General features: G+C 52.9%; 3 protein-coding genes across 3 annotated transcripts; all 3 read left to right on the top strand.

Moving 5' to 3' along the window:
- Positions 1-13,511: 13,511 nt before the first annotated feature.
- Positions 13,512-16,056, top strand: ZNF580 (zinc finger protein 580). Its single transcript, XM_012750250.3, has 2 exons — positions 13,512-13,852; positions 15,097-16,056. Exon 2 carries the CDS (start codon positions 15,109-15,111, stop codon positions 15,625-15,627), a length of 519 nt encoding a protein of 172 aa, XP_012605704.1. The 5' UTR covers positions 13,512-13,852; positions 15,097-15,108; the 3' UTR covers positions 15,628-16,056.
- Positions 16,057-16,155: 99 nt separating this feature from the next.
- ZNF581 (zinc finger protein 581) lies at positions 16,156-18,496 on the top strand. The gene is made up of 2 exons (XM_012750247.3): positions 16,156-16,364; positions 17,145-18,496. The coding sequence occupies exon 2, from the start codon at positions 17,164-17,166 to the stop codon at positions 17,749-17,751; it is 588 nt and encodes a 195-aa protein (XP_012605701.1). The 5' UTR covers positions 16,156-16,364; positions 17,145-17,163; the 3' UTR covers positions 17,752-18,496.
- Positions 18,497-19,610: 1,114 nt separating this feature from the next.
- Positions 19,611-24,325, top strand: CCDC106 (coiled-coil domain containing 106). Its single transcript, XM_012750246.2, has 6 exons — positions 19,611-19,822; positions 20,509-20,583; positions 20,728-20,835; positions 20,933-21,109; positions 22,811-23,023; positions 23,555-24,325. Exons 2-6 carry the CDS (start codon positions 20,553-20,555, stop codon positions 23,869-23,871), a joined length of 846 nt encoding a protein of 281 aa, XP_012605700.1. The 5' UTR covers positions 19,611-19,822; positions 20,509-20,552; the 3' UTR covers positions 23,872-24,325.
- The last annotated feature ends 203 nt before the right edge of the window (positions 24,326-24,528 follow it).

Here is a 24,528-nt window from a genome sequence, read left to right as displayed (position 1 = left end):
GTTCAAGCCCAGCGTAAGTCAGAGTGAGACCCCCATCTCTACTAAAAATGTAAAAAGTTAGCCAGGCATGGTGGCACATGCCTGCCTGTAGTCCCAGCTACTCAGGAGGCTGAGACAGGAACATCACTTGAGCCCAGAATTTTGGGGTTTACCATTGGATTATACCATTGCACTCTATCCCAGGGTGACAGTGTGAGACACTGTCTCAAAAAATAGATAGATAGATAGATAGATAGATAGATAGATAGATAGATAGATAGAGGAGGAGACAAATACCCTATGCAGAAATTTTAAAAATATTTTATGTAGATACTCAGCCTTTAGGAAGGTGGAGCATCCTCATGTATGGGCTGCCCATAGTGACTTCTTTCAAAGAGTATAGTATAGAAAGCATAGAAAAAGAGCAAATTCATAGTGGAGAAACCTGACAAACATGACCTTAGCCAGGGGATCAAGGTTAACTGCAACAGTGATAAGTCATATTGATGGTATGTACCCTTGATATGATGTGATGAGGGTGACACTTTCCCTCTTGTGGTCCTCCTCCCCAAATCCACAATCTCAGTCTAATCATGAGACACACGTTTGCTAAGCTCCATTTGAAGGACATTCTACAAACTATCTGACCAATACTCTCTACAATTGTCAGTCATTAAAAACAAGGAAAGTATGGAAAAGTGTCATAGCCAAGCAAAGTGTAAAGAGGCATGAAACTAAATGGAATGTGGCATCCTGGAACATAAAAAAGGACATTCGGTAAAAACTAAGGAAATCTGAATAAAGTTGGGATTTTAGTTAATTCCAGTGTATCAATATTGGTTCATTAATTGTATTAAATGTACTATACTAATTTAAGATGTCAATATTAATAGTAGGTGAAGCTAGATGCAAGTTTTCTGGCAACTTTACTATCTTCAAATAATTCTAAATGTGAGAATTTAATTAAGTTAAATAATTGTAGTTATTTTAAATTCTATATTTTAGAATGTTATAGTCTATCATTCTATTTTACATTTTATAATTTAGAATTCTAAATGCTATGATTTAGACTTAAATGATTCTCAATGTAAATAAATCTAAAAATATCCTAAAACTAAAAGTATATTAAAAATGCATGCACACAAAATAGCAGTACAGGCCGGACGTGGTGGCTCACGCCTGTAATCCTAGCACTCTGGGAGGCTGAGGCAGGAGGATCGCTCAAGATTAAGAGCTCGAAACCAGCCTGAGTGAGACCTCATCTCTACTAAAAATAGAAAGAAATTAATTGGCCAACTAAAAATATATATACAAAAAAAAAATAATTAGCTGGGCATGGTGGCGCATGCCTGTAGTCCCAGCTACTCGGGAGGCTGAGACAGCAGGATTGCTTGAGCCCAGGAGTTTGAGGTTGCTGTGAGCTAGGCTGATGCCACGGCACTTACTCTAGCCTGGACAACATAGTGAGACTGTCTAAAAAAAAAAAAATAGCAGTACACATTTAAAAAAACACAAACAAAGAAAGGGGTACGCATAAAGCACATTGTACTGATTAGTTATGGATAAAGTTGTCAGATAAAATGCAAGACATCCAGTTAAATTGGAGTTTCAGTAGGAAAAATGAGCTGGTAGTGCTTCTGGTGAGGGTTTCAGGAAGACCGAGTTCCCAGAGCAGACATGGCCTTGGTCTAACCTCTGGTGTCTAACATTTTTGGGCAGTGATTGCCATAGTGGTTGCCCTGCAAGACCAATTCTGTGGCAGGATCTGGGTTTTTGTTCCTTGTTACTTATCTAGTGACTTATTGAGCTAGTCAATATCCTTTTTATTTTTGCTGCTTTTAAATTGTGGTAAAATATATATTATGTAAAATTTACCATGTTAACCATTTTTTTTTTTTTTTTTTTTTGAGACAGAGTCTCACTTTGTTGCCCAGGCTAGAGTGAGTGCCATGGCGTCAGCCTAGCTCACAGCAACCTCAAACTCAAACTCCTGGGTTCAAGCAATCCTACTGCCTCAGCCTCCCAAGTAGCTGGGACTATAGGCATGCACCACTATGCCCGGCTAATTTTTTCTGTATATATTAGTTGGCCAATTAATTTCTTTCTATTTATAGTAGAGACGGGTCTCGCTCTGGCTCAGGCTGGTTTCGAACTCCTGACCTCGAGCAATCCGCCCGCCTCGGCCTCCTAGAGTGCTAGGATTACAGGCATGAGCCACAGCGCCCGGCCTCATGTTAATCATTTTTAAAGTGTGGCATTAAATACATTCACATTGTTGTGCAGCTATCACCACTATCTATCTCCAAAACTTTTATAACATTGCACAACTGAAACTTTGTATCCATTAAGAAGCAGGGCTGGGGAATATGTCTCTGTCCCTGATTTGCTATGTAACATGAGTAAGTCAGCTTAGCTTTACCAGATCTTAGTTCCTCTGATCTTCCCAGCTTCCTATTTGGCCATTAAGAATGAGAGATTTTGGGCTGGAAGCGGTGGCTCACGCCTGTAATCCTAGCACTCTGGGAGGCCGAGGTGGGCAGATTGCTCAAGGTCAGGAGTTCGAAACCAGCCTGAGCAAGAGCAAGACCCCATCTCTACTCTAAATAGAAAGAAATTAATTGGCCAACTAATATATATAGAAAAAATTAGCCGGGCATGGTGGCGCATGCCTGTAGTCCCAGCTACTTGGGAGGCTGAGGCAGTAGGATTGCTTGAGCCCAGGAGTTTGAGTTTGAGGTTGCTGTGAGCTAGGCTGATGCCACAGCATTCACTCTAGCCTGGACAACAAAGTGAGATCCTGTCTCAAAAAAAAAAAAAAAAAAAATTGAAAGATTTTGGGTTTAAAGGCTATTTGAAAAGAAAAGGAAATAAAAATATTAAAATGACAACAATAACAACAAAAAGACTGAGAGATTCCCTCAACTTAAACATGAGCAATATATTTCAATAAACATGTGGCCCAAAATACACAGGCAAACACAGGTTGGCAAACATTAGGCATTAGGGAGATACACATTAAAAGCACAATGAGGCCGGGCGCGGTGGCTCACGCCTGTAATCCTAGCACTTTGGGAGGCCGAGGCGGGCGGATTGCTCAAGGTCAGGAGTTCGAAACCAGCCTGAGCGAGACCCCGTCTCTACCAAAAATAGAAACAAATTAATTGACCAACTAAAAATATATATATAGAAAAAATTAGCCGGGCATGGTGGCGCATGCCTGTAGTCCCAGCTACTCGGGAGGCTGAGGCAGTAGGATCGCTGAGCCCCGGAGATTGAGGTTGCTGTGAGCCAGGCTGACGCCACGGCACTCACTCTAGCCTGGGCAACAAAGTGAGACTCTGTCTCAAAAAAAAAAAAAAAAAAAAAAAAAGCACAATGAGATACTACTTCAGACCCACAAAAAGGGCTGAAGTTAAAAGGACTTTCAACATCAAGTGTTGGAGAGGGTGTAGAGCAATTGGAACTTGCATATACTGCTAACAGGAATGTACACTCCTGCAATCACTTAAAAACCCATTAGTAGCTACTAAAGCCATATAATCCAAGATCCAGAAATTCCATTCCCAGAATAAATGAGTGCTTACATAGAACGAATGACATGTACAATAATATTCCTAATAGCTTTATTCATAATGGACCAAAATGCAAAACGAATGTCCACTTACAGTTAAAAAAAAGAAAGAAAGAAACTGTGGGGTAGTCACACAATAAACTCTACACAAAAATGAGAAAAACTACTGTTGCTACACAAAAACAGCATGAGTGATGATCTCATAGACATAATGTTGAGTGAAAGAAATCACACACAAAAGAATACCTATGGTACAATTATATTTATATGAGGTTTAAAACTGGGCCAAAGCGATCACTGGGAGTGGAAGTCAGAATAGTGGTTACCCTTGGTAGGGGTTGATGACTGACAGGAAGCATGAGGGTGCCTCTGGGTGCTGAATATGTTATCTAAACCAGTCTGGGTGCTGGTTATATGGTTATTTACATATGCAGAAACTAATGGATCTGTAACCTTAAGACTTGTATACCTTATGTAATTTACACCTCAATATATAAAAATAAAATAAGATGAAAAAATAATAGCCTTTACACATCAGATGGGGAAACTGAGTCATGAAATGGGGAATGAAATCACACAATGCTTCTCATGTCTTCCTGGAGAGACTTGTGGTCTGATTGTTTTGAAACCAGAATCTGGATCCTGTTATTTCTAAACTGCCTCATTAAAATCTGATTTTTTCCTTGTTCCATCTTCTGTGAATAAAAAAAAAATAAAATAAAAAAATAAAATCTGATTTTTGCCATGAAATCCTAATCCTTCAACACAGTCTGTGTTGAGGCAAAAAGGCAGCCTCTTCATGAATTCACAGGGTTCTGGGTGAATAGATATTCAAAATCCCCACCTTCTGTGTTTTTCTTGCCTTTCCTTGCCAGCACCCGCATCCAGCGTGTGACTGACCAACTCCCTTCACCCACTCTGGGGCTTTTGCTTCACACGCAGAAAACTATTCCCCTAAGGAAGCCCTCCCCAAACCACTGTAGTTCCAGCTCCAGAATTCAATACCAGCTTGGACAACACAGTGAGACTCCTTCTTAAAAAATAAGAAAGAAACAAGAAGAAGAAGAAGAAGAAAGAAGCTCTCTATTATTTCCAACCTAAACTTTCTTCACAGCTTCACCAATTGTATCCCTGAAGGGCCACAGAATAATTTCCCTAAAGTGAAGATTCTGGGATGAGAAAGTGTAAAGACCTCCTCTATTTGTGTTCCATTTATGCTCCTTTTTTTTTTTTGAGACAGAGTCTCACTCTGTTGCCTGGGCTGGAGTGCCGTCGTGTCAGCCTAGCTCACAGCAACCTCAAACTCCTGGGCTCAAGTGATCCTTCAGCTTCAGCCTCCTGAGTAGCTGGGACTACAGGCCCGTGCCACCATGCCCGGCTAAGTTTTTATATATATATAGTTGTCTGGCTAATTTGTTTCTATTTTTAGTAGAGACAGGGTCTTGCTCTTGCTCAGGCTGGTTTTGAACTCTTGACCTGGAGGGATCCTCTGCCTCAGCCTCCCAGAGTGCTAGGATTACAGGCGTGAGCCTGGGGACACAAACTCCATATTTGTTCTAATCCTGCCTCCACCATCCACAGAATGTAACCATCATTTCATTTAACCTCTCTGGGTCTCAGTTCCTCATCTGTGAAACGCTAGTCTGAATTTGAGAAACCAAAGAACCTTCTTCGAAATCCTAGTCTTGAACTATTTAACGTTCCTTAGTGGTGCTGAATGCTTCCTTGGCAGTCTTTGAGTTTCTGTAGCCTAAAGGAAGCATGTTGGCTCTCCTTCAGCAGGTGCTGAGGTGGGTGTGCGACATCCTGATATTTCGGTCTTTGTCGCCCCCACGAGGCCTGGGAGGGTTTCTTGTCGCAGCAAGCATCCCATAAAGATCAATCCATAAGAATTGTAGCCTCTGAAAGGAAGGAAGGCAGGGACTACCCTGGTCTAGTTCTCTCACTCTCTTATCCCCAGAGGCTGGCACATAAGAGACAATAAATATTTGTTGAACGAAGGACTGAGACTCAGAATAAAGGACCAAAAGGCTCTTGGAACCCTTCCTTTCAGGAAATGTTTCCGACCGGAAGGCTTTCTCGCGAACACCTTCCCCTTTTTTGCCAGTCGGAGTCCAATGGTCGCCCTAGGGCTCCTAGAAGATCAAGTCCCGCCATTCTTTCAGTCCCTATGAGCGGGCTCCTGGGCGACTGCCCCTCCTTCCGCACGGAGGGAAGGGGCCCGGAACCTGAGGACGGCTCGCTGAGAGGGGAGGGTCCTCCAGAGAGAGCCTGTGGCAGTAAGTGCTCTGGTGCGCCCGGGGCGCTGTGGGGTAGAAATGACTGGACCCGACTGACGCATCCAGGCACGATTGGGGAGGATCTCTGGGAACACAGATGGGGCAGAAACCGGGGAGGCCTTGGAAAGGGATGGCGGGAGGTGATGGGGTGGGTGAGATACAAGCTTTGACAGGTGAGAGACTTCTGGGAAATGGAAACACTAATTGGTGTCGCAGAACAAGCATGAAAGGAAGAGATCTTGGAGTTGGGGGAGAAAAAGAAACTTTGGGGACAGCCTAGAAGTGAGGAGGGTTTCCTGATGAGGGAGGAATAGAGATGCTGGGAAGAGAAAACCCGTGAGGGCCACGAAAGGAGGTTGAGGGCTAGATAGTAAAGAAAAGTGTGGTCCACGCAGATCTTAGGGACAGTAAAAAGACTTTCAGGGCACATCATAGAAATTTTGGATGATAGATACAAGAGACGCACAAAACCCTGGGAATGTGGAGAAATGCTAATGTTACAGTAGGGTTTGGGCACATAGAGAGCGGGTCATGGGAAATTCCTCAGCCCCTTGGAGAGATGGGGGTTTAAAGAGGAGGGGGATCGAGGATGAATAGGTAAGCAAAGATTGGGGGATACAGAATTTGTTTGGCTACCTAAACCCTTAGTTTACCTCTCCCCACCTTTAGTTAATGTGTTTTCTCCTTTTAATTTTTTTTCTTAATTTTTAAATTTTTTAGGATGGGGTCTGCTATGTTGCCCAGGCTGCCCTCGAACTCCCGGGCTCTAGTGATCCTCTTGCCTCAGCCTCCCAAGTAGCTGAGACTACAGAAATGCCACCACATCTGGCTAATGTGTTTTCTCCTTTGTTTAGCTGCTCCTCTGGATTCAGCAATGACCCTGAGTTTTTTCTCACCAGTGGATTCTCCTGCTCTCATCATGAACCCCTCCCCTGATTTGGACCCCTTCTTTTCTCCCCTCTGGCCTCCATGATCATCTCCTTTCCTGAGTCAAGGCAGATACCTGGGAGGGCATACCCTATGCCTGGACATCTACAGTGTGAGTGGAGAAGCCCAGTTGCATTCAGGAAGTCGATGGAGCTGACTCTGGCCTGGTTTTCAGCGGTTCTGAGTACCTGCATGTCTTTAAGAATGCTTTCTGTTTCAAGACCCATCATCTCCCACTGGTCTGGCACTTTGTGAGGCTTGTGGTAAGGCCTCAAGTGATCCTTGCCAGCACCAGCTCATCTACTGGGCTTCCTGTACATGCTCCTTCTGCCCCAGGTAGTTCAGCAGTACCAGAGAGTTGGCCCAGCGTGTCCTAGTGCGTTAGAGCAGACTCAGTCTGTTACTGACATGGGCACAAAACTGACGCTTTGAGCAAGCAGTGTCCTGGGACTCCTTCCCTGGGTCTCCAACATCTGACTTCAGAGATATCAATTACAGAGCTTGGCTCTGGTGCCACTAATGGACAACCACTTTTTTTTCTGAGTTACTAAGATTGAAGTCCAAGACTAATCTCCAAATTCAGCATGTGCTGGAAGTCTATGGTTGTCAGAAAAAGGAGGAAAAAGTGAAAAAGGATTATTTATCTAGGGCAGTTACTGGTGTCTTTTTCCCTATTAGTCTTACACAAGAGGCAGGGATAGATTTTTTTTTTTTTTTTTTTTTTTTTTTTGAGACAGAGTCTCACTTTGTTGCCCAGGCTAGAGTGAGTGCCATGGCATCAGCCTGGCTCACAGCAACCTCAAACTCCTGGGCTCAAGCAATCCTACTCTCTCAGCCTCCCGAGTAGCTGGGACTACAGGCATGCACCACCATGCCCGGCTAATTTCTCTATCTATATTAGTTGGCCAATTAATTTCTTTCTATTTATAGTAGAGATGGGGTCTCGCTCTTGCTCAGGTTGGTTTCGAACTCCTGAGCTCAAAGGATCTGCCCACCTCGGCCTCCCAGAGTGCTAGGATTACAGGCGTGAGCCACCGCGCCCGGCCGAGACAGAGTCATTTTATATCATCCAGGCTGGTCTCAAATTCTTGGGCTCAGGTGACCCTCCTGCCTCAGCCTCCTGAGGAGCTGGGATTGCAGGCTCCAGCCACCACACTGGCAGATGCTGGGTTTTATCTCTGCACTGTCTGGGTTTTGTGACGGGGTAGTTAACTTTCTGTTTTCAATAGCCCTGTCCATCAAATGGGAATGAATTTTCCCCTCCTTGTCAACACATGGTGGTGATTCACCACATCTGCTAAGAAATGTATTTTCTTGCCTTGTTCTTTGTTTCTTCCTCTCAGTTTTAAAACTAGCATAGTCCTGGGACTTGTCTCAAACCAGGATGAGGTGGTCACTTATTTTGCCCTCACCTGTGTCCCTAAGCTTAAACTGTCACTAACTTATTGACAACCAGGGGATACTCTGTACATATACTCAGTGGCTGACGGGGGCAGCCTTTACTGAGGAGGTAAAAGGAGAGGGGCCAGTTCACTGGTCCCCAGAGTCTGCAGGTCTTCATGAGCTCCTTGCACATGTAGAGCCACACACAGCACTTCCCACTCAAATCTCTGGCCCTACATCTGTGTTGTCTGTGGCGAGGCCTTCGAGCACTTCAGAGTCTTGCAAGGCATCACTTCACACAGCAGCCCAGGTTGCCTTGAGCTCATACCTGCCTCTTCTGTCCTTAGCACTTCCAAGATGCCCAGCAGCTGGCCCAGCACGTTGGGGCCCACTAGGTTGGGCAGTGGAGAGGCAACTGGGGCTCCGTGGAGTCTCTTGTTTCTGGTCCAGAGCATAGGGAACTCAGTTTCCACATCTGTAAAAATGGGACACAGTTCCTATTCCAGGATGCATGGGATGAAATGCGACATTAGACTGTCAGGTGTGGTAAGTAGCCTACAGAGATCAGATACTGTTCAAAGGCAGCACATAATAGCTGCCTTGCTTTTTGGTAGCAACTCACAGGGCCTACTGTGACGGGCTCAAATAAATGTTAGTTTTGATACTTTTCTCTTTTTTTTTTTTTTTTTTTTGAGACAGAGTCTCGCTTTCTTGCCTAGGCTAGAGTGAGTGCCATGGCGTCAGCCTAGCTCACAGCAACCTCAAACTCCTGGGCTCAAGCGATCCTCCTGCCTCAGCTCCCGAGTAGCTGGGACTACAGGCACGAGCCACCATGCCCGGCTGATATATATATATATATATATTAGTTGGCCAATTAATTTCTTTCTATTTTTTTTTTTATGGTAGAGACGGGGTCTCACTCAGGCTGGTTTTGAACTCCTGACCTTGAGCAATCCGCCCCGCCTCGGCCTCCCAGAGTGCTAGGATTACAGGCGTGAGCCACCGCGCCCGGCCTCTTTTTTTCTTTTTTGAGACAGAGTCTCACTCTATTGCCCAGGCTAGAGTGCCATGGTGTCAGCCTAGCTCACAGTAACCTCAAACTCCTGGGCTCAAGTGATCCTCCTGCCTCAGCTCCTGAGTAGCTGGGACTACAGGCATGCACCACCATGCCCGGTTAATTTTTTCTATATATTTTTAGTTGTCCAGCCAATTTCTTTCTATTTTTTTAGTAGAGACGGGTCTTGCTCTTGCTCAGCTTGGTGTCCAACTCCAGAGCTCAAATGATCTGCCCGCTGAGGCCTCCCAGAATGCTAGGATTACAGGCGTGAGCCACCGCGCCTGGCGGATACTTTTCTAATTGCTGCAGGAGGGCCGGAACTCGAACGATTTGGAACCTTTCTATTTCAGGTGTGAGTTTCTGGCCGGAGTACTTTCCTGCTGCTCTCCGAATCCTGAAGCTGGGCAGTCCCTGCCTCCTGCTCCAGAAGGCGGAGCATCCCCAGAAGTCACCCTTTCGGCCACCTCCGGACCCAAAAATTTGCTGCGTCTGGATACGGAGGCAGGGCGGGGGTCAGAGGAGTGAACAGGCTCGGGAGCTGTGGCATTCTTAGAGTCCTGGCCGATGGAGCAGGGAGGGAGCTGGGTGTGGGCCTGTGTGGCCCCCAGGGCAGTGGGTGTTGAAGACTGAGAAGCCTTGTGAGGCAGGGTTGGGGAGGGGCTGCCGAGACCAGGGGGTGAGGTCTAGAGAGAGAGCAGAAAGCGAGGAGTGGTTTACTTGGGCCCCAGTTGACCCAGAGACTCAGACCTGGGATTCACTTTACTCCCCAAGCGGGAGAAGGGGTTGTTGCATCGGAAAGCAAGATAAGTGGGGCGAATAGTGGACCTTAGAGGGGGTCATCCAGGAAAGATTCCTGAAGGAGGCAGGGCCCAGGCTGCAGGCTGGGGAGGCTTTGGGCAGCAGGAGGGAGGTGAGGGTGCTGGAGTAGGGATCACTCTGCCATTCTCCCTGGAGATCCGAGGTAAGCCTCTGGCCCTTTCGGGAGCTCAGTGGGTGCTTCTTTTTGCCAGCCTCCCAGGACTGTTGAGAAGATTAAGCAAGACCCTGGATATGAATGCTCAGTGTGAACTGAAATTCAGGGGACATGAGTAAACTGTCACAAATGAGTCTGGAGGATGAGAGAGATTGCTGGGGCCCAGGTGTTTATTTGGTAGTATTGGGGGGGTGGTGGAATGGAAATCCCAGACAGAGCATGAGCCAGGCACAGTGTCCCAAAATTTGAGGTGTGAATGGAGAAGTCAGCATGATCCATTGCAGCTGTCTGGTCAGGGTTGAGTGAGGGCCGGGGTGAGAAAGGTAGTTGAGGCCAGGTTGTGAGAGGCCTTGAATGCCAGGCTAAGGGGTTTATAGTGTAGGCAGGACCCTGGGAGGATTTTAAGCAGAGGTGGTGTTAGAAAGATCCTTCTGGAGCTGGTGGACTGGTGAGTGGGGCGTACTGGTGATGCCTAGCCAGCCTGGTGGGGGGTCAGAGTACATAGGATTCCAGAAGGCTAAGGAGGAGGTAGGCACTAGAGGCAAGGGGAAGAATTGCCAGTCAGAGGAGAACACAGAAGCCTTTGGATGTAGAACTGTGCAAACTCAAGTTCTGGCCGGGGGCTCTGAGATGCTGTGTGTGGTTGGAACAGAGGAATGAGAAGTGGGGTGGAGGTGTGGGCTGGACCACCTCACAAATGGCCTCTGATTCCAAGCTGAGGAACTTGGGCTTGGTCCTGAGGGTAACAGGGGACATGGAAAGGTTTTGAATGGTGCAGAAGTCACATTCAACACAGCTGTGAGAAGAATCTTGGGCTTGTATGGGATGAGAACTGGAGGTCAGGATTCCAAGAAGTGGATGGAGGGGCTGTTTGCTGGAAACCAGGGTTTGCGCTGGGGTGGCTGTGGCGGTGGCATTGAGGAGAAGTGTGAAGTGCTTGCCAGCAGGGGTCACATGCACTGACTCAGGTCAGGGATGTGTGACCTTAGGCCAATCACACCATCTCTCTGAGCTTCTGTTTCCTTATCTGTAAACTAGGGATTCTAATGGAACTCACCTGGTAGGTCTGCTCTGCAGGTATAATGAATTTAGGCATGGCTGGTCCTGAGTAAGGGCTCAATAAATGTTGGTCATTGTTGTCATTATTTCTGGGGATAGTGGTGGGGGTGGGTGGGGTGGGGTGGGGGTGGCAGGTGTGGCTGTCTTAGATGCAACTAGTTATATGGGCCTGAAAGTCAAGAGAGGGATTGGGTGGGAGGCTTAGATTGGGGAGCTGTAGGAGTAAACCAGTGGTTCTCAACTGGGAGTGATGTTGCCTGCTAGGGGACATTGGGTAATCTGGAGACATTTTGGGTTATCACCACTGGGGCTTGGGGGAGGATGCTACTGGCATCTGGTGGGTGGAGGCCAAGGATGGTGCTCAGCACCCCACAGTGCACAGGACAGCCCCTCACAATGAAGAATTCTATGGTCTCAAATGTCAGTACTGCTAAAGTTGAGAAACTGTGGTGTAGGCAGAAGGTGTGGTTGAAGATATATGAGATGGTGATCCAGGAAGTAGGAAGGAGGACAAACTCAAATGCCTTAAACGTGCAGGCAAATGACCAGAGCAGGGACAGGCCCCGTACACCAGGCATGCCTTCTCATCCTGCCCTCCCCAATAAAATTACTAGAGGAAGAACTTCTAGGCAGTACTAGCTGAATAAAATTCGAGCCACGTGTAATGTTAAATTTTCTAGTGGCCTCACTAAAAAATAATGAAAAGAAACAGGTGAAATTAATTTGAATAACATACCTTCCTTAACCCAGTCTATCCAAGGTATCATTCAAAATGCAATCCAACATCAAATTATTTGTGAGATCATTTGCATTCTCTCATTTCTTTTTTGTTGTTGTTGTTGTACTAAGTCTTGGGAATCTGTTGAGCATTTTGTGTGTGCACAGCACATGTCAACACAGAGCAGGCTTTGAGTGCTCATCGCCTTGTGGGCCTGGGGGCTGTCGTTCTGGACATGGAAGCCCTAAGAGATCTTTAATGTTAGCTTCATATCACAATTGTTGGATCACTTGAAAGTTTTCTGGAAAAGGTGGCTGCCTTCTCAGTTCCAGCTGGTTCTTGCCACATGTAGAAGTGGTTTTTGAAGTGTACCTGGCAATTTGAATTTGTGTGGGCATCCTCTGGCTTTTAAAACATTGCCCTGTACAATGTTTAAAAAAAAAAAAAAAAACCACAAAACCTCGTGGCCTTTGAGCCTCCAGTTTGCACCTGGTTGAGGGGTGGTCTTCAGATCTGTCCCATGAGGTAGGTAGCCACTAGTTACATGTGGCTATTTAGATTTAAATTATAGGAAAGTAAATAAAATGTAAAATTCAGGTCCTTTAGCCACATCTCAAGAGTGCAGTAATCCCACGTGGCTAGTGGCTGTCATACTGGACAGCGTGCAGATCATGGAACATTTCCACCACTGCAGAAAGTTCTGGTGGACCACTGTCTAGGACATAGCTCTGGCTACCACCCTCCTATCCCCCCAGGCCCCCCAGCTGTCCTCAGCGCTCTCCCCGCCTCACCAGTGCCTGCTCCAGGACAAGCGGAGTGCCCTACAAGTACACGGCAGCTGGAGGGAGGACAAGCTGCGGGCGCCACGCTGCGGCCGGGCGAGGGCTGCAGCTCCCGGGGTGCGACTCCTCTGTGCAGTTGCAGCGCACTCTGTGCTCAAGCCCTTGGCGCGCGCGCCTGCGCCCGGGCCTTCGAGTGCCCCAGTGACCAGAGCCCCCGCGCTGACGCACACGCCGGCTGGCCGGCTCTGCCCCCACCGCCTCCGTGGGCCTCGGCTTCCCCATCTGCCCTGTGGAAAGTGCCACCCTTCCCCGCTTCCTTAGCAGGCAACATCTGGCCTTCTCTTGCCCTCAGTTTCCCCACGTGCCCACTGGATACCACCTTCCCCACCTCTATATCTGGCAAGGTCTGGCCTTCTCTGGGCCTCAGTTTCCCCATGTGATCAGTGGGAAGTGCCACCCTTCTGCACCTCCATATATAGCACCGTCTGGCCTTCTACCGGCCTCGGTTTTCCCATTTGCTGGAGAAACGGCTTGTGCTACATCAGAGCAAACGGCTGGCCTCTGGACCTCGCGTTCCCCGTTTGCTCAGCCAACAGAAATATCCCTTCTCGCCCTCTGCATTGTGTGGTGGCTATGCCTGAGCAGGCAGGGTGGCCCAGTGGAAAGAGGACAAACTTGGGCGCCAATTCCTTGTGGGACTTCGGACAAAAGACTTAACCTTGCTTAACCTCAGTTTATTGGCCGATCTCCGTCAAAGCGATTGAATTATTCCTGTTGGGAAGGTGGTGGTGGGGAGCAGGGGGACCGGCTTCTTTGGAGGGACCCGCGTCTCCCGTTCCCGGGTCCCCCGGAGGCGCTCCATAAAGGCGGGCCTTTGGGAACAGCCGCCTCAGAGGCAGCGGAACCTTCGCGCGGAGTTCGAGCGTTTCCGGCCGGCCTCCTTTCCCAGGGACGTCGTCGCCCCTCGCGCCCCCGCGCCCGCGCCCCCAGTCCCCGCATCCCCGGCGCCGCCGGCCCGGAGCTGCCCGGAAGTCTCGGTCCCGACGCCGGCGCTCGCCAGAGGAAGCCCGGGGCCGCCCGGGACCTCGGCCCGCTCCTCCGGACCTGAGAGGCCGCTGCACCGGGTACGGGGGCCGGGATGGAGGGAGGAGCCTGGCTTGGGGCCGGCTCCGAGGCCGGGCAAGGCTGGCGGGAGTGAGCTGGGGCCTTCAGCGGTGGGGGTGGGGTGTGGCGGGGAGGGAAACTGTGGGGTCCGGATGCATGGACGAGAGGAGAATAAGAAGACCCCCCAGGGGTTGTAGCAGCTTGGGAGTATGGAGGGCGCCCGGGCGCTGGGGTTTGCAGGAGGAAGGGGAGCAGAGTGAAAGAGAAGAGGGGCGGAGGGGCCGTGCTATGTATGGGGGGGAGGGACGCCCACCCCCAACAAGAGTTAAAGAGGAGTCATATGTATCTGGAAAGGAGGGAAAGGGGGCTTGGGAGAGGTAGAGTAGGAAAGGGAATCCAACGGTCTTGGTATGTATAACGGTCTTGGTATGTATAACGGAGAGTGGAAAGAAGCCCCCAAAGGGTATAGAAGGAAGTAAAAAGGTTAGTGTCATATGTAGGGGTGGGGAGGACCCTTGAGGGGAAAGTAGCAGGTTGCAAGATGGGAGGGGGAGCCTTGGGGTGTATATAAGGAATGAAATAGAGAGGATGGGTTCCGTAGTGGGGAGAGGATGGTGAGACCTTGAGAGACAAGTGTGTAGGAACAGGATAGTGGAACCTAGTGAAACGTGGGGAATTGGGTTAGTGGGGCTCTGGGATGTACCTAGAGAGAAAGTGAGAGAGGCCCTCAGGCATCTAGTGGGACGGAGATCTGGGAATGCCTGGAGGCTGATGGGGGGAGGGTGGGGGGGGGGGAAAGAAGATGCAACCTGAGCTGGGGCTGGGCATTGCGGAGAGAAGAATTGACCGATTAGAGAGTTCCTGGAGGGCCCCTGGTGTGAGATGTAAAGGGGGAAATTGTTCTTACTGGGGTTTCTGAGAAAACAAAGAAAGAAATTGACTTGGAGATTGATTGCCTGCTGGGGTGGGTCTAGGGGAGGGAAGGGAAGGTAAGTGGGAGGACCACGCCCTCAGACCAGACCTGGGGGCTGAGTGGAGGATCCTGGAGGAAGAGGGCTGGTTGTGGCGGGGTTTTGCAGCTGGGGATCATTCTCCATGCAGGATGATGGAACCTGGGAAATCTGGACTGGAAGAGTTTTTACTTTGTTGGGGTCAATGGCACAGAAAGGGTAACAAACAGTGAGATGGGGACGTTTTCCCTTTTAGGAAGCTTTTCCTAAAAGGCAGTGGCGATTTTAACTTTTTTCCCCTCCGCCGCTCCCAGCTGCCGCTCCAGATGCTGCTGCTGCCGCCGCGGCCACCCCACCCTCGGTCCTCCTCTCCGGAGGCCATGGACCCACCGTCCCCCAAGGCTCCCCCTTTCCCCAAGGTGGAAGGCCCCTCCTCCACTCCTTCCTCGGCGGCAGGGCCCCGACCCCCGCGGCTGGGCCGCCACCTACTCATCGACGCCAACGGGGTCCCCTACACGTACACGGTGCAGCTGGAGGAGGAGCCCCGGGCACCGCCCCAGCGCGAGGCGCCCCCAGGAGAGCCCGGCCCTCGCAAGGGCTACAGCTGCCCAGAGTGCGCCCGTGTCTTTGCTAGCCCTCTGCGGCTGCAGAGCCACCGTGTATCGCACTCGGACCTCAAGCCCTTCACGTGCGGCGCCTGCGGAAAGGCCTTCAAGCGCTCCAGCCACCTGTCGCGGCACCGCGCCACGCACCGTGCCCGCGCGGGCCCACCGCACACCTGCCCGCTCTGCCCACGCCGCTTCCAGGACGCCGCAGAGCTGGCACAGCACGTGCGCCTCCACTAAGCTCGACACCTGTGCTGCCCTGCCTCTCTTTGGGCCACCAAGTCTGACCCACACAGCGTCACTCCCACACACACTCCCTGGCTCTGAGGTTACTGCCTTACTCTGGGCCTCAGTTTCCCCATCTTCGAAAAGGAGAAGCATCATTCTTTCCCCCTCTTTCTAGCTGTGTGATGTAGACCAAAGTCATTGCCCCTCCCTGGACCTGGGAGCCAGTCGGAACTGGGTTCTGGTCCAGCTGTGCTGTGAGCCTTTTCAAGTGAAGTGACCTCTCTGAGCCTTGGTTTTCTGCTATCTGAAGTGGTGAACTGGTTGTTGTCCTAGAGGGGAAGAGATAACAAAAGAGCACAGGCACGGTCTGGTTCATTTCTGTATCTCCCCCACTTCTGCTCACGACCTCCACCCTTTGCTCAATAAACATTCCGCACTCCATTTTCAGGCTCTTACTTGCGTGTGTGTGTGTTGGGTATGGGGTGGGGGTAGGTGACCGGACCTTGAGATCCTGGGAACCTTTCTCTGGGAACGTGTTTCCGGCCGGAGGTGTTTAGCAAAGGCTCAGGCGCCCCGCCCCCACCTTCCTCCCTGGGACCCTCTTCTCTCTCCCCGATTCTCTTTCCCTTTACCCGGCGCCGCCTGCTCCTAAGGGACACTCGGAGGCCCCCGTCCCGTCGCCGCCTGCAACTACAAGGGTATCCCGGGGCCATTTGGAGTCGCCCGGACCTGAGAGGCTGCTGCACCGGGTACGGGGGCCGGGAGGAGGGAGGGAACTGGGAGCGGGTGTCGGAGAGGGGCGGGGCCGGGTGGAGGACTACCTGTGCGCGGGGCGGGCGTCCAGAGGGTGCAGTTCTGGGGCTCTGAGGGGCGCTTCCGAGAACTTACATAGACAGGCTCAGAAGGCGAGGGCCGCGGACCCGGGAGTGGGCTCCTGGAGAGCGCTAGGACCTAGAAAAAGCTGGGGGTGGTGGTGGATGGGCGAGGACTAGAGAGAACCTGGAGGTAGGTGGGTGAGGGGAGGGGGCACAGAATTGTTCAGGGAGAAGGCTAGAGGGCGGGTTAGAGCCTGGGAATCCTGAGGTTGCCGTCCACTGGAGTAGGCTTGGCCTTATGTAGTGGTGGTAGAAAAGGCTTCTGAGTAGAGTGTGTAGGATGAACCAATACTCAGACCCGGGTCGAAACCATATAGAGGGAAAAGAGGTCTGGAGCTCTACTGGGTGGGGCACTCAGTGGCTTGGGGAGGGCACAGAGGGGAGAGAGATCGAGGTCCTGGCTGTGCATGGAGGGTAAAGAGATCCTGTGTGTACACTAGGTGGTGGGGCACCAAGGATAGGGGAGGTTTTCAAAGAAGGGAGACCCTGGGAACATTACAGAGGGTCACTGAATGGAGGAGTGGGTAGAAGAAAGACTGACGGGAGAGGAAGGCAGAGGTCCTGGGCCGGGTATATAGAGGGAAAAAAGTGGAGCCTGTGGTGCTGAGCATCTCTCTTCTATGTAACATTCTCCTCCTCTCTCCCATGCACCAGTCCTCAGCCACCCCTCCGGATGCTGGTGCTGCTGTCCCCTCAGCCCCTGGCACTTTACTCCAGTGAGGCCATGGAGGACCCTCCCCGTCAGACAGGACGGTCCCCAGAACCTGCACCTTCCTCCTCCACGGGATCTTCCCAGACTTCATCCCCTCCAAGGCCCAATCACTACCTGCTCATTGACACCCAGGGTGTCCCCTACACGGTGCTGGTGGGTGAAGAGTCACAGAGGGAGCCAGGGGCTGATGGGGCCTCAGCCCAGAAAAAGTGCTACAGCTGCCCCGTGTGTTCAAGGGTCTTCGAGTACATGTCTTACCTTCAGCGACACAGCATCACCCACTCGGAGGTGAAGCCCTTCGAGTGTGACACCTGTGGGAAGGCATTTAAGCGGGCCAGCCACCTGGCAAGGCACCACTCCATTCATCGGGCAGGTGGTGGGCGGCCCCATGGCTGCCCACTCTGCCCTCGCCGCTTCCGGGATGCAGGTGAGCTGGCCCAGCACAGCCGGGTGCACTCAGGGGAGCGCCCGTTTCAGTGCCCACACTGCCCTCGCCGCTTTATGGAGCAGAACACGCTGCAGAAGCACACTCGGTGGAAGCACCCATGAGCTGGGCTGCTGGGTGCCCCAGGTGCCATGGAACTCAGGGGGACACCTGGTGCCTGGAGGTTGGCTTCTAGGGCCCTGGACATAAACACAGACCAACCTCATCCTGGAGGCCAAGCCATGCCTGAAGGAGGAGCCCGTGAGTAATCATCAGTTCCTCCTGTTTTGGAGCTTTGATGGGAATGAGACCTTACATGGAATGGAGTCCTCTAGCCTCAAAGACGTCAGATATTCCATGGCCATGGTGAAGCCTTGACTAGAGTGGTGGGTGGGGGGACAGTGCCATGTGTGGACATTCTCTGGCCTCATAAAAGTGGCTGGGGCCATTGTGAATCTATATAACGTTTTTAAGGTCTCCATGCTGATGTTGGGGAAAGGGGCCCCAGATTTGCCTCCCAACACCCAACCAGGCCTGAGACTGGACTAACAATAAACATGTTTCCCACTTTGAGCACTTGATGTTTGTTTTTGGAGACAGCACCTTGGAGCATCTTTGACGGCTGCTTAGCAGGGAGACCCCAGCAAGTGCCTGATTCACTGCAGGCCTCAGCTTGCCTGGCTGGGGAATGGGAAGGTTGGCCTGCATTGGAGTTGGGCCCACCTCAGCTCCTGAAGACCTGTGTCATCTGGGAAGAGTGTTTTTAAATTAAAAAAAATTTTTTTTAAACTAGAATCCACTGCAACAAACACACTTTATATGGCAACCCAGTATACAGATACACAAAATAAATGTGAAAAGTTTCTTTAACAGTAGTTACCTTTGGTATGTACAGGGCATGAGAATGTTTCTTTCATTGACATTATTTTTTAAACTGCTGAGTCCATCCTACTATATTGAATCCTCCACCCAGGAACCTGTAGATTGAAAAAGACCAATCTAGGGCACGTGGCTCCCCCTGGACTTTTAGATCCAGGTTGCAGTTTGTCTGTGAAGTCAGTGGAAGAGGAGAGGAGTGTGGTCACAGCTTTCCAGGTGGTGCAGACATTTAGATTCTCCCTCCACAGGATGAACACCATGCTCTCTTAAGGGCTGGCAGAATTCCAGAGCATGGAGCAGCAGGAGGAAGGCAGGCGGAGCTGAGCCTTAAGCTTAATAGACATCTACTTAATTCATTTTCCTTTTCTGTCTATTTTGTGCCAGGCACTGTACTAGGCCTCATTTCTTCTGACCCCCTTTTGGGCAGAACAAATGTCCCACACGTCTTCCCCAGGGTGGGAAAGACGCAGAGGCGGGGTTCATAACCACCATCTGACCTCAAATACTAAGTGCGCCCTGACTATGGCGGGGCATTGGCCTGAGCTTTTGCCTGTATCATGGCATTTTCGCAAAGGAATTTAGAAGGGATTATAACCTTCCCCTTTTATAGGTGCATAAATAGACTAAGGAGCAACAGGAGCGGTCAGGACAGGGATACAGCTCTGCTCAAAAGCCAGCTCTTAATTGCCAACATGGGGGTGGGGGTGGTATATTCCTGGCCCTCATTTTCTGGGAGGGGGTAACACCCCTTCCCTGTCTAGGCCTTTACATCCTTTGGGGTCTGGCTGTGGGAGATGGGGGCACTTGGGAGGTCTGCACCAGCCAGTTCCTGGAAGATTGCCAAAATGGGATTCTCCTTTCACTTCAACTTTCCTGGCTGTCTCACGCACTCCGCTGCCTTCTCCTGGGCCTCTCAGCGCATCGCCACCCACCCGGGGGACCCCCGGAGCCGCGCCAGCTCTCCAGGATGGGAATTTCGTGACGTTCCCTGCCTGGGTTTCGGCGAGGGCGGGGGGGAGCGACATAAGGGGCCATCACACAAGTGCATTCCCTGGCCTTCGCCGCAAACGGGGATTCTCACCTGGGCCGGGGGACTCCTTGGAGGAGGAGCGCTGGGCTGGCAGGACCGGTCGAGTCCCTGCGTCCCTCGCCGCTCCGCTGCCCAGTTCCGAGACTCTCGTCCCCCTCCGCCGCCCCGCCCGCTCGAGGGTGGGTGGGCGCTTCCCTCCGCTCCCCTTGACACTTTGCAGACGCTCCCCGGCGCCGGGCATGGGCGCCGCCGCCACCGTCGGTCCCCGGGCCGGATTCCGCGCGCGGGTGGGTGAGCGCGGGGGGCCCCGGCCCCTCGGACCCCGGGCATCCACGGGCGGGGGATGGTGGCCGCGTTTGCACCCCTGGGCTGTTGCATGCCCTCTCTGGGACCTCTTTCCACGACTGCTCCCCCCTCCCACCCGCGGGACAAAGGGCGGGGGCGGGGGGCGCATCCCCACGCGTGACCTTCCTTCGTACTGCGCACGCACCCAGGACCCCCCACCATGGGGGAGGGGGCCTGCTCGCCCACCCGAGTGCGGGGGAGGGGTGTGGGGCTCCCCGGGATGGGGGAGGCACCGTGCGTGGGCTGGATCTGCACGCTGTGCTTGGAAGTTGGGGCACAGTTTCCCCCCTGCACCCACCGCTTCTTTTGGCCGAGAAGTGCCCCATAATGAGGGTCATTGTCACGCAGGCCAGGGTGTCTCTGTTCTGTCCACCCCATGGGAAACCAGCAATTTAGGGCTCCAGCTCCCTTTTCTCTCAATACTCAGGAGCCCAGGTCCCCAGTCACTTCTCCCCCAGGACCTAGGCGTCTGGGCCCCCTGCACCCTCATTCCCTAGATTCCAGGAGTTTGACACCTCACCTCAGTCCTGGAGTCCAGGCCCACAGGTCCTTCCTCTCTCACTTCTGAGGGGCCAGGGCCCCCGAGTCCATCCACTTCCCTCCATCTGTGGCTGCTGTTTCTGTCCAGTGCCCCTGAGGCGCTCAGCTGCCGGATCCGCAGGAAGCAGAGCCATGAATGACCGAAGCAGCCGGAGGCGGACAAGTGAGGAAGCTGGGTCCTCTTCCCTACCCTTGTCCCAATATGGCCTGCCCGCCCTGCCCCCTCCTGTCCAGGGCTGCTGTGGTTGGGGCTGGCCAGAGGAGGCCAAGGAATTCTTTGGGGTGACCCCGGTCCTCTCTTCTCCAGTGAAAAAGGATGATGAGGCCTTTGAGATCTCCATCCCCTTCGATGAAGCGCCCCACCTAGACTCACAGATCTTTTACAGTCTGAGTCCCTCTCGGGGAAACTTTGAGGGTGAGCTGAGAGGGTCATGGAGGGACTGGAACCATCAGGGTGCCGCCAGAGCCCTGGAGTGTGACCTGTATTCCCTGCTGCTCCCTGCTGTCCCCAGAGCCCCCGGAGGCTGCATCCCCAACCCTAGCCCTAATGAACAGCGTCAAGGCCCAGCTACACATGGCCCTGGAGAGGAACTCCTGGTTGCAGAAGCGCATAGAGGACCTGGAGGAAGAGAGGGACTTCTTGCGGTGTCAGCTGGACAAATTCATCTCTTCTGCCCGGATGGATGCAGGTGGGGGGGCACAGATATAGTCCCCTCCCTGACCCACTCCTGGGCATTCTGGCACCCAGATCACCCACAGGCCTGAAGCCCTACCGCTCTGCTGGCTCTGTGGGGACCTGGCATCTTAACCTCTCCAAGAGCCCTCTGCCTGTTTTGGGGACCCCAAGCCCGATTTCCTTCTTGATGTCCAAGTTCTGTCATCCCCAGGTACTGTCTATCCCCTGCCTTCCCTGTTGGTTCCCCCAAATCTCACCAGCCTCAAGCACCATGAAGTCAGCTTCCTCAGCCTACCTACAGTGCCTTCAGGGACTCTGGGACCTGAGTGTCTAGGTTCCTTCTTCCTGACTACTAGGGTCAGCCTTCCTCATCTCCACCCTGGTCCTTTGTGTTTCCTCAGGGGCCTGCCCCTCACCTCAGCCTGGTCTTGGAGGACCAAGAGTCCAAGCTTCCAGCCTCACCCCCCAGCCCTGTTTGATACCATCTTCCCACCCAACCTGTCTCACAGCTTGGCTAATGAATGCTTCTTCCCCAGGAAAGATATCAAGTCCCTTGCCACTGGACTCAGCCCCTCCCCTGATGGGACCTCTTTGGGTGGGGATCTCAGCATCTGTTTTCCCCCATATCCTGCCTCAGAATTCTGGGCAGCCTCCACCTGCTTACCTGGCACTGCTATAATGCCTGACCAGTAGCAGCCCAGGGAGCTGCTACAGCTGATATTCATGCTGTCCTAAGGCCAAGCCAGTTTACAGCGAGTATTTTCTTCTGATTGGTGGGATGCCGAGCCCTGCTTGTTAACATATTTTGAGCACTACACTCATTCCCTTCCTCAGGTGGTCAGGGCATTCCCTTACCATATCTTCAGTCCATGTCTTGGAGACCACCCCCCCATGGAAGCCCCAGTAGGGCCCTTGCAACTCCCTGGCTGGGAAGTCCCCTCCAAAGCTCCCCCATCCCTCTCTGTGAGTTCACACCTTTCCCTCAAAAGTCTGGGCAAGGGAGGCTTGTGGTCATTTAGTGTTTCAGTTACTTGGGACCCCAGCCTCTGGGCATCTGGCTTTTCCTCTGCTCTGGAGCCTGGGTCACCAGCACCTAGCACCATCTTCTCACTCTGATGGTTCCATCCTGGGCAACTTGCCCCCTTCCCCGTGTTTGGGGCCCAGGGCCTCTGGATTTTCTCATTGGGGACCCCAACACAAAACTTGTCTCCTAACTCACCTTTTGGAGGACTGTATCTGAGCCTCAGCTGGCTCCCTCCATCCAGGCAGAAGTGGTCACCTTCCCCAGCCTGCCAGACCCAGTGCCCCCAATATCTCACGGTCTGCCATGCCTCCCAGCCAAGGTCTTGCCTGCCTCCTGGGTTTCCAGACTCCACTCTCTGGAGGTCCCATCAAGTCCCCAGAAAACCCCTCCTCTACTATGGAAACCCCATGTAGTCACAGACCCTCCTGGGATCTCTGGTCCTAGTCAACTTGGCCCCCTCCCCCAGACCTCTGGGAAACTCCTGCCCATGACTGCCTCCCCCAAACGCCAGCCAGTTATACTCTTTTCAGCCATCCCCTGCGTCTATACTGCACTCTGTCCGTGTGTCGTTGGGGACTCCAGTTTGGGGACTTGGTCTCCAGGCTCTGAGGCCCCATAATTTCCCCCTGGGATCTGTGATGTGATGTCTGGTCCCCCAGTTCATGTGTGTGTGTGTCTCTCTCTCCCCAGAGGACCACTGCCGGGTGAAGCCCGGGCCCCGGCGAGTGGAGGGGGACAGCCGGGGTGGGGCGGGGGGCGAGGCCTCTGACCTGGAGTCAGCAGCCTCCTCCCTCAGCGGAGCGTCCGAAGAAGGCAGCGCCAGCGAGAGGCGGAGGCAGAGGCAGAAGGGAAGCGCTGGCCGGAGGCGCCTGGGGAAGCCCAAGGCCCGGGAGAGACAGCGGGGTGAGCGGGGTGCGTGGGGCGCGGACCTGCTGTGTGTCCTCCCGAGAGGTCCCCCTCTGCTCTCCAAGCCTTGGCCTCCTTAGCTGTGAAAAGCCCAGACCTGGCTCCACTGCCTCCCATCCAAGTGTGGTCCTGGGTTTACCTTCCTTATATCTCGGGCCACCCTCACCAGCAGGGCTACCTTGGGTACTTCCTTACTCTTCCTGAGCCTAAGTTTCTTCATCAGTGAAAAAGAGGAGGGCGCTGGACCCTACCTGACTGGGTGGGGTGTGAGGGGGCTGTGGCTCAGGTGGGGGTCTGGGAACTCATGGTTTAACCTAGTCTCTGCTCATTTCTCTCCTCATCCTCTCTGGGCCTACCTTCAATTTCCCACTGGCCCGAACTCCACCTGCACTTGTCCGTCTCCCCTTCCTCCTGTTTTCCGTGTTGTTCTCCATGCCTTTCTGGCCTTGGCTCTTCTCTCCCTGTGCCCATTCCTTCCCTTTGTGCGCCCCACCTCGTCTCCTCCGCCCCCTACCCCGGGCCCCGCAGTGAAGGACGCGGATGGGGTTCTCTGCCGCTACAAGAAGATCCTGGGCACCTTCCAGAAGCTGAAGAGCATGTCGCGAGCCTTCGAGCACCACCGCGTGGACCGCAACACGGTGGCGCTGACCACGCCCATCGCCGAGCTGCTCATTGTGGCCCCCGAGAAGCTGGCTGAGGTGGGAGAGTTCGACCCCTCCAAGGAGCGGCTGCTCGAGTACTCCCGCCGCTGCTTCCTGGCCCTGGACGACGAGACGCTCAAGAAGGTGCAGGCGCTCAAGAAGAGCAAGCTGCTGCTCCCCATCACCTACCGCTTCAAGCGGTGATGCCGGCCCTGCTGCACGAGCCGGGCGCTCCGCACGGGGCCTCCACGGCGCGCGGCGTCTTTGCGCGCGCTCCTCCTCCTCTCGCAGGCCCCCACTCCCACCCACCCCGGGGCCCCCCTGTATATAGACCTGTCCCCTTTCCCCGCCGTCCTAGCATCGTCCTCACTCCCCGGTGGGAAGGATCCCCAGAGCCGCCGCCCCTTCCTGAACACGGCGTCCTCCGCCACGCGGGCCGCGCCAGCCCTGCCCTCGCCGGGCCCCTGGCGCCCGGGAACGCCGGCTGGCCGGGTGCCCCTCTCCCCGGGGGACGCGGGGGAGTCTGTGTATGCCCTCGCCCCGGGAGAGGCTGGCCCGCCCGTTCCCCTGCCAGGAGCTGCCCACCCACATTCCCGGACCGACCACTCCCATTCCACATGAGACAGATAATTATTCAGAGAATTTAAATTAAAAAAGAGACGTGAAAATTTGGAATAAACTGGGCCTCAGCCTCTTCCTAGGAGGGGAACGTGCCTGGAAGGGGGCGGCTGTCGCCACGGAGATGGTGACGGGGCTGGTGAGCTAGTTCCAGGGAGCGGCGGCCAGGCGGGGAGCGGGGAGGTTGGGGAGGACAGGGTGTAATTAGCCCCCTGGAGGCAAGAGGTGGGAGGGGGAGAAGCA

Source organism: Microcebus murinus, chromosome 32, assembly GCF_040939455.1.
Source record: "Microcebus murinus isolate Inina chromosome 32, M.murinus_Inina_mat1.0, whole genome shotgun sequence".
Classification (NCBI taxonomy): Eukaryota; Metazoa; Chordata; class Mammalia; order Primates; family Cheirogaleidae; genus Microcebus; species Microcebus murinus.
This window is presented reverse-complemented; position numbering and strand designations above follow the sequence as displayed.